Source organism: Triticum urartu, chromosome 5, assembly GCF_003073215.2.
Source record: "Triticum urartu cultivar G1812 chromosome 5, Tu2.1, whole genome shotgun sequence".
Taxonomy (NCBI): Eukaryota; Viridiplantae; Streptophyta; class Magnoliopsida; order Poales; family Poaceae; genus Triticum; species Triticum urartu.
In genome coordinates, this window is record NC_053026.1 from 641,901,994 (window position 1) to 641,911,975 (window position 9,982).

Here is a 9,982-nt window from a genome sequence, read left to right on the forward strand (position 1 = left end):
GCTGGGCCGCGCGCCCCTCCCCCCTAGTCCGAATAGGACAAGGAGAGAGGGGGCCGGCGCCCCCCTCCTTCTCTCTCTCTCTCTTTTCCCACCTCGCGAATCCTATTCCAACTAGGATTGGGGGAGAAGTCCTACTCCCGGAGGGAGTAGGACTCCTCCTGGCGCGCCCTTGATGGCCGGCCGGCCTCCCCTCTTGAACCTTTATATACGGAGGCAGGGGCACCCCAGAGACACAAGTTGATCCACGTGATCATATTCTTAGCCGTGTGCGGCGCCCCCCACCATAGTCCTCGATAATATTGTAGCGGTGCTTAGGCGAAGCCCTGCGACAGTAGTACATCAAGATCGTCACCACGCCGTCGTGCTGACGGAACTCTTCCCCGACACTTTGCTGGATCGGAGTCCGGGGATCGTCATCGAGCTGAACGTGTGCTAGAACTCGGAGGTGCCGTAGTTTCGGTGCTTGATCGGTCGGGCCGTGGAGACGTACGACTACATCAACCAAACGCTTCCGTTGTCGATCTACAAGGTACGTAGATCACACTCTCCCCTCTTGTTGCTATGCATCACCATGATCTTGCGTGTGCGTAGGAAATTTTTTGAAATTACTACGTTACCCAACAGTTTTGCGATGATAAGCTGTCAAACATGAGAATTGGTCGACGGCCCGGGCGGCCGCAAGGGGTTCGCGTTGGCCGATTCATTAATGCAGCTGGCACGACAGGTTTCCCGACTGGAAAGCGGGCAGTGAGCGCAACGCAATTAATGTGAGTTAGCTCACTCATTAGGCACCCCAGGCTTTACACTTTATGCTTCCGGCTCGTATGTTGTGTGGAATTGTGAGCGGATAACAATTTCACACAGGAAACAGCTATGACCATGATTACGCCAAGCTATTTAGGTGAGACTATAGAATACTCAAGCTTGCATGCCTGCAGGTCGACTCTAGAGGATCCCCGGGTACCGAGCTCGAATTCCTTGGGCTTTGGTTTATAGTTTATCACTTTCTCCTTCTTTGGGTTTGTTAAATGGACGTGCAGTGCAACTATATAAAAAATAAATGTGCAATCTTGTGTATGCCAATAATTTGATGAAAAAGATATATTTTCACAATATGCAATACATATTTACTAACCGATTTTTTTACTCCATTCGAAACTGAAATCGATTGAACAAACAGCAGTAGAAAATAACATGCGCAGAAGGAACCGAGAATTGTACCCGTTGTGCCCCTGGATTGGAACGAAGATGAACCTTTGCGGATCAAATATAAGAATTCATTCCTCAAAAGAATATAAGAACTCAATTCACAGAAATTATATATGAAATTGTTCAACTGATACATCTTCTGACAAAGTTACAATAACTGACATGTAACAAGGATATATTGTTCCTTTTCATGCAGAACATGCATTTACAACTCACTTGAACAATTTAGTTGGCAGCAAAATGGCTCGTGCAAATCTAGCAAATATCCGAGATGCAAAGTTTATCATCCAGCCCAGAAGAGGTTGTTGTGTATAGATTAATACTAGCAAGATGCCCGTGCATTGCACGGAACATCAAGATGCATTTTTTTATAAAACACCTGCTGTGATTGACCCATGCGGGAGTAATCCCATGTGTAAAAACTAATTATATCTCGAGAAAGAGGAGAGATAAGGTGAGGAGGAGTGGGGCATGGTGATGATTGGTGGTCGGGCTGAGCGGAGGCATGAGGATGGACGACTGATGACCCACAAGTATAGGGATCTATCGTAGTCCTTTCGATAAGTAAGAGTGTCGAACCCAGCAAGGAGCAGAAGGAAATGACAAGCGGTTTTCATCAAGGTATTCTCTGCAAGTACTGGAATTATCGGTAACAAATAGTTTTGTGATAAGATAATTCGTAACGGGTAACAAGTAACAAAAGTAAACAAGGTGCAACAAGATGTCTCAATCATTTTTGTAGCAAAGGACAAGCCTGGACAAAATCTTATATAAAGCAAAGCGCTCCCGAGGACACATAGGAATATTGTCAACCTAGTTTTCATCATGCTCATATGATTCGCGTTCGTTACTTTGATAATTTGATATGTGGGTGGACCGGTGCTTGGGTGCTGCCCTTCCTTGGACAAGCCTCCCACTTATGACTAACCCCTCTCGCAAGCATCCGCAACTACGAAAGAAGTATTAAGGTAAACCTAACCATAACATGAAACATATGAATCCAAATCAGCCCTTTACGAAGCAACGCATAAACTAGGGTTTAAGCTTCTGTCACTCTAGCAACTCATCATCTACTTATTACTTCTCAATGCCTCCCCCTAGGCCCAAACAATGGTGAAGTGTCATGTAGTCGACGTTCACATAACACCACTAGAGGAGAGAGAATATGCATCTCATCAAAATATCGAACGAATACCAAACTCACATGATTACTTATAACAAGACTTCTCCCATATCCTCGGGAACAAACGTAACTACTCACAAAACATATTTATGATCAAGATCAGAGGAGTATTAATTATCATTAAGGATCTGAAAATATAATCTTCCACCGAATAAATGAACTAGCATCAACTAGCATCAACTACAAGGTCGGACTGAGCGGAGGCATGAGGATGGACGACACCGGCAACGGCCACCATGCCAGATTGTTCCAGAGGCTTCCTTTTTAAATTGCTCAACAATGAGGTTGTGGGAGATAAGGATGAACGAGGGAAGGCCTTATCTGTAAATGTGGAGAGAGGTGCGGGTATCTTTTTGCAAAATTGCCATAGTTTGCTTTCTATCCGCCAGATATAGATCGGACGGCCTATATTGTAAGATGGCAGGCACACCATCATCACCAACTCGATTTTTTAGAGAGGACAACAAATTAGAGAGGACAAGAAACATGCACATTTGCTAGATCTCTGCAATTTTTATTTATGCTGGTCATGCCATGATGACTAGTTCCAGTTTATGAACAACTAACGTGCACATGAAGCCCAATCCTATATATGTACTGATGGCAGCCTTCAGTTCAATTTAGAGACCTTCCTTTCTTTTTCATCTGTACATGTCTTATTGTATTATTTAGTAGCCATATAGGTCTGCCACTAATTATACATGCTATTATGAATTTCGGCAAAACTTGGGTATTATGCAACTGTGAAAGTGTTGTGCAATGGCAGAAATTGACAAGAGGACACCTCAAATTGGTATGAGATTCAGATATTCGGATGAGGCTTGGGTGTTTTGGGTAGAATATAAATATATGGGGGGTCACATAGGCTTTGATGTGAGGAAAAGGTGCACCAACAAAAGCAAATTTGATGGAAAAGTGACTTCATGCAGATTTGTTTGCTCCAATGAGGGTCGTCGAAGGAAAGGCCAAACTGATCGTGAGCCAAAGCATTTTAGAGCTGAAACAAGAACTGATTGTAGAGTTCGGATGAGTATTACATTGGATCGAGCGGCAGAAAATTATGAAGTTACTGATGTTATGCTGGAACACAACCACTAACTTCAATTGCCACAAACTCACCACTTGTTGGCATCACAAAGGAGGATTTCAGACCTGCAAGCTTTCGAGATAGAGACCACCGATGATGCTGGAATTATATAGCTATCTTATACACAGAATGACTGGAAGATGTCCAATAGATCATGCAGTCCTCGACCTCCCAGCTTCTCAGGATCATTCATAACCTCATAAGCCTGAACTAACTTCTTGAACTGACACATGACATACTGTTAGTTAGCCAGCTCAACCATAAAACAATGTTTTAAACAAACTTGGTAACCGCCTAAAGAGTACTCACTACCCAGCAAAGCTTGACCGAGCATGTCATTTTTAGTTCAGCTAGGTTGATATATGAAAATGGGCAAATAAGTTGTTTGCCTAGTATGCATCAGTATTCAGCAGTCAACTTTTTCTGCAACGCTAAAGAAACTGGACATGTAATAAAATTTGCGCACCACCGAGGATCAATGCAATTTTTTTAAATATCAATTTAGAAACCAAATGCATTACCAGAAAGATATAAACATATGGTTGAATATAAATATATAATAGAGCAACAAAGAAATTTGCTGCTGGGATTGAGCCGAACTAATGTTGGCTGTTGCTACACCCTGCTGCCATTCATACAATTTCTTTGCAAGTAGCAAGCAGCCAAACACACGCATAACACTTTAGCAGAGCAAGCAAAAAGGTCGAGAAAAAAGAACGGAGAGGCTACCTGCAGGCTGCGGCAGTTGGAGCATGGAGGCGGCTGTCGGCGTGCGTGAGTTTTCACAACATCAGAGCAGTGCCGAGAAGATCCTGGTTGAGGCGGAACAAACCCGGCGACAGACGCCAAATACTGAAAGCCTACAAAGCCATTGGCCATACAAAGGTGGCCACATTTCAAGTTCGCCTTGACCTGAACATCGGAAATCACAAAAATCAGATAAATAACACGGAAAGGTGCTTGAACCTAATTTTTTTCTTCATAAACATGGAGAAACATTAATGAACGGAACAATCTTACGTCATATAAAATAAATAAATTAAGATGTTATACGAAACTAAGAAAGAAACCAGATAAAAGCGCTATAAAGTACAGCAGGCTAACAAAATTTAGTCTAGAATATATGCTAGCAAATCAACAATCGTACAAAAAATACCGTGCGCCAACAAAGCTTCGGCTCTGGATCGGGTAGCTAATACGCCATCTCTACTGTAAGTTTGGAACTCACAACAAGCACTTGACATATAAGGCAACAATTCCAACAATTTGTGATCATGTGTATAAATCGACATCATCAGCAAAATGAACGCACGAAGAAACCAAGAACAATGCATCGCCTAGTACACACGCGCTCTACATTTAAGATTTCCTCTCTAAGGGTTAGACAATCTCTGCTTCAACACCTGGACGAAATCCAGACTCACTGACCAGCACCATCCACGGAATGCCTGTCTGAGTCACATACTTTATGTGGTCCAGCTCCCTGGTGGTGAGCTTGAACTCTGCCTTTATCCCAGCACTCCATAACTCATTCGCAAGCTCGGCGGCCAATATAAGGTCCTTCCCTAGAATCGACACCAAAACCTCTGTCACGCTAGCCCGGATAACCTGCGATTCGAGGGCCAAGATCAGTTCTGCTACATTGCCGCAACAACGACATAATGACACAACATTGAGAAAATACCTGGTTATTTTCTTTCTCATGTTGCTCAATGATTGCGAAAACTCTTTCTATTCCAAGATCGACGCCAACAGTGGGGACTTGCTTGTTACTGAACATGCCGACAAGTTTGTCGTACCTGCCACCAACAGTAATAAAACCAAACTATTGCAAAAAAATTATGAGGGCAGCAATCGACAAAACACTGATAGAAAAAGGGCCTGTTGTCCCGGTTTGTAAGGGCCTTTAGTCCCAGTTTCTGAACCGGGACTAAAGTGTCGGTACTAATGCCCTGTCCCTTTAGTCCCGGTTCAATCCAGAACCGGGACTGATGGGCCTCCACATGGCCTGTGCGCGGAGCCCAGGCAGGAGACCCTTTGGTCCTGGTTGGTGGCACCAACCGGGACCAATAGGCATTCACGCATCAGCATTTCTGTGGCTGAGGTTTTTGTTTTTTTTAAGCGGGGGGGGGGGGGGGGGGGGGGGGGGGGGGGGGGGTTGGGGGTTTTGGGGGGTTAATTTAGGTGTTTCATATATTGTGTTAGCTAGCTATAATTAATAGAAAGAAGTGTCCTCTCTTATGTCCGTGCTTGGTCGACGCTACGTACTATACATACGTATAGAGGAGACTAGACACGCTAGCTAGCTAGTAAGCGAACGAAGGAAACAGAAGATCGTCATGAACATATATGCATACAGAGAGAAGTGATATCGACCACCTCTCCTTCTCCGAGAGATTGGTTGAACAACAAGTTCTCGTATATCTATCCGACACTACCGGCTACATATATACAATAATTATCTCTTACAAATATAATCATACGGACTCATGGTCCACATAGTATTCTCCGTCTTCAGCGATCACGTGGTCAAGAAAGAATGCCGCCAATTCCTCTTGAATTGCTCGCATGCGAGCTGGTGCTAGGAGTTCATCCCGCTTCCGAAACATCTAATTTAAAGAAGGGGGTCAATACATATATATATGAATGAATGAAACTCAACACAAATGATGGTAATAAAATAAAATTGTGAATGTTGTTATTTACGTACTTCATATTGTTCGTCAGAGTACCCGCCCCGCTCACAGGTCGTGTGGCGGATGGACTCGCAGACGTAGTATCCACAGAAATCATTCCCTTGTTCCTGTCACAACCACTTTACAAGAAATAGAGGTCAATCAAACTGATAAGCAAGAGTGCTAAATGGTATTGATGAAACTAGCGCTTGAATCACTAGGAGATGCGCGGAACATGCTACTACAATACTTACTTTCAGGTGTCTAAATTCCAGCTCCTTCGGCAGTCCCGGAACTTTTCTGGTGAATTTTCTCCAAACCCTGCCGGACAAAGAAAACAATTACTTGATATCAAGAAATGAACAAAGTTGCTGATATGGTGGATAATGATCGATTTAACTTACTTCTTGAGGATTTCAGTCATGTCCGCATACTCCTGGGGATCTTTTCGTTTAGAGTCCAAGATGGTTACTACTCCCTGCTCAAGCCTAATCTCTAGGAGAATATAGTGGAAACTGCACACGCATGCATAACTCATCAATTACATTACTATAACCTGGACTAATATATAAGGGAAACCGAATATGCACAAGACAGTAACACTCACTTGAAGTTGTAAGGAAAGAGTATTATATCTTTGTTTTCATTTTTTTTTGAATGATCGTAGCAAGTTGGCCTCGGTATCTTCGGGACGATGTTCAACCTCAGTTGCATCTATGAGATATGTGTTAACGAACCCAATATCACCGATTTGTCTTTTCTTCAATTCGGCGATCTTCAATCTGCATAATATAGTGAGGATAATTATAAATACATGCAATGAAAGAGATGAGCTATATAGAGAGACTTAATGACAGAAGTAGTAGTACTTACAGACAGTAGCAGGTGATCGTTGTTTTATCGAGGGCCAATTGATTGAAAAACTGATAGAACTCCTCAAATGGAATAAGCAACAGTTCAATTCCAACGAGGTCATGCTCCGGTTTAACTCTCGCACACAAAGTACTCCTCCCCCCAGACTCTCTGCAGATTTTCAAGTACCAATCATGTAATCTTCGCATCATCATTGTTAAAGATTTTTCATCTTTGACGAGAGGCTTCCCGTACTCGTATCTGTGTATCTGCACCTACATGGGATCATAATGTACATCGTCGGGCAGGTAATCATCAACATTGCCATAACCGGGCACCATCCTCGGATCGACGATGTCGCTAGGCACCTTGAGCGGGGGGCACGATTGCTTCACTTGTTCGCCGAGCTGGGCAATTTGTTTCCCAGCTGCTCGTCGTTCTTTCAGCCTTTGATCACTGACTGTACTTCCCGACCGCTCCGCTTCGGCCCATGTCTTTGCAATAATGCGCTCATAGTTGCCTTTCGGCGGAGACTTGGGTGGTTTTGCCAGGGCAGACAGAGTGCGCTTCACTTTCACCGGATCTACCTTCTCCTCCGGAGGTGGATGTCTCTATGCTTTCAACCCTTGAAAGCAGTCATCCACTTCGGTTCGCGCGATCTTCGCGTTCTCCTCCGGGGTCCTCTCGTATGGTAACTTCTGTGGACTCTTCAGAGAAGGACCGAATTTGTATGTCCTCCCGCCTCTGGTTGTACTGCTAGATGCCGGCCGAGCAGATGAAGCGGTTGTCTTCTTTACTTGCTTACGAGGCGGAGGAGAAGGACTACGACGCGCCGGAGCAGCTGCCGGAGCGGCGGCGGGTCTCTTCCGCCCTTACTGACGAGGCGGAGAAGGAGGAGGCTGGCTTCTCGGGCGCGCCGGCGCAGGCGGAGTGCCGCCACGCGCCGGAGAAGGAGCCAGCCGAGGGCCCTGATCGTCACTCGCCGGAGGAGGAGGCGGTGGAGGAGGCGGAGTGCCCTGACTCGCCGGAGGAGGAGGAGGAGGCGGAGGTGTCCAGTTCGGAAGGTTGATGAGCTCCTTCCGCCATAGGCATGGAGTCTTCAGAGCAGACCCCAGCCGAGTCTCCCCTTCACCGGTAGGGTGGACAAGCTGGAGGTCCTCAAATCCCTCCGTTATTTCATCCACCATCACCCTAGCATATCCTTCTGGAATCGGCCGGCAGTGAAAAGTTGCGCCGGGTTCAGTAGGATAAACAGAGCCAACAGCTGCCTTGACCTTCAAATTCATCCATTGCGTCATAAGGTGGCAATTTTGAGACTCCGTGATAGCATCCACCGGATAGCTGGCAGGAGCCACCAAGGCATGCTCCGGCTGAAGCAGCTCGGTGGAAGCCACGCTGCTTCTGCGCTGAGATGGCGGGGTAGCTTCGGGGGAAGCTTCGGCAGTACGTTTGCTGCGATTTGCTTCTCGTTCCTCTATCGCGTCTACCCTTGCTTGCAGCGCCTGCATTTGGGTCTGCTGCACTTTTTTCCTCCTCTCATGGGATTTGTAACCGCCTGCGTCCGGAAACCCAACCTTCCACGGAATGGAGCCTGGCGTGCCTCGTGTCCGTCCAGGGTGCTCAGGATTCCCGAGGGCCATTGTGAGCTCGTCGTTCTCTCTGTCTGGAAAGAACTTCCCTTGCTGCGCTGCTTCGATATACTGCTTAAGCTTCCTGACTGGTATGTCCATTTGATCGTTCGTCCAAATGCACTTCCCTGTTACAGGGTCCAAGGTTCCGCCAGCCCCGAAGAACCAAGTCCGGCAACGGTCTGGCCAGCTAATTGTCTCTGGTTCGATCCCTTTATCAACCAGATCATTCTCAGTCTTGGCCCACTTAGGCCGGGCTACGAGGTAGCCACCTGACCCCGTGCGATGGTGAAGCTTCTTCTTCGCAGCATTTTGCTTGTTTGTCGCCGACATCTTCTTACTCTTTTCCGATGTCTTGTGGGCCACAAATGCGGGCCAGTGATCTCTGATCTTCTCATATCTGCCCTTGAATTCTGGTGTCTCATTATTTTCGACAAACTTATTCAGCTCTTTCTTCCACCTCCTGAATAGTTCTGCCATCCTCTTAAGAGCAAAAGACTTGATTAATTGCTCTTTAACTGGGTTCTCTGGATTATCCTCTGGCGGTAGGGTGAAATTTGACTTCAGCTCAGTCCAAAGATCATTTTTCTGCATATCATTGACATAAGACACCTCAGGGTCTTCTGTAGCCGGCTTAAACCATTGCTGGATGCTTATCGGGATCTTGTCCCTAACCAGAACCCCGCACTGAGCAACAAATGTGTTCTTTGTTCGGATGGGTTCAATCGGTTGGCCGTCGGGCGCCATTGCTATGATCTCAAACTTTTCATCCGAGCTCAACTTTTTCTTCGGGCCTCGTCTCTTTACCGAAGTTGTGCTCGATCCGGAGGGCTAGAAAAAAGAACAAAGACTTAATTAATATGTGTACATACCAAAACAATGAATGCATCAATCAGCTAGTCAGCACAGGCTTAACTAATATATATACCTGGCCGGACTCGGTTCGGTCACCGGAGCCATCATCACGGTCTCCTTCTTGCACCGGCATTGGGTCACCAGAGCCGTCCTCATGTTCTTCTTCTTGCACCGGTATTAGGTCACCGTAGCCAGCTTCTTCACCCTCTCCTTCCAGACCATCGGTGTCGTTGAGAAACAACGAGACGGCATCACTTCCTTCTGCGATTATGTCCCTCAACAACGCTTCTTTTGCTTCGTCTCGGGCGGTGTCCATAGTTTCTACAAATATTTACAACATGGCAATTATTATTCAAATATGACAGATGGATATATTAGTGGCAAACGTAGAACTAGCTACCTAATCATAGTAAGGAATCATATATATTAATTAGTGGCCTCGACGCTGCTTCTCTAGGGTTTGGGGTGGCCTCGACAACGCTTCAAGGGTTTG

At 45.7% G+C, this 9,982-nt stretch overlaps 1 protein-coding gene across 1 annotated transcript; it reads right to left on the reverse strand.

The window, feature by feature from the left end:
* Positions 1-3,583: 3,583 nt before the first annotated feature.
* Positions 3,584-5,336, reverse strand: LOC125506447 (histidine--tRNA ligase, cytoplasmic-like). Its single transcript, XM_048671261.1, has 4 exons — positions 5,164-5,336; positions 4,904-5,087; positions 4,209-4,391; positions 3,584-3,702 (listed from the first exon to the last, which is right to left on the reverse strand). Exons 1-3 carry the CDS (start codon positions 5,257-5,259, stop codon positions 4,270-4,272), a joined length of 402 nt encoding a protein of 133 aa, XP_048527218.1. The 5' UTR covers positions 5,260-5,336; the 3' UTR covers positions 3,584-3,702; positions 4,209-4,269.
* Between the last annotated feature and the right edge of the window lie 4,646 nt (positions 5,337-9,982).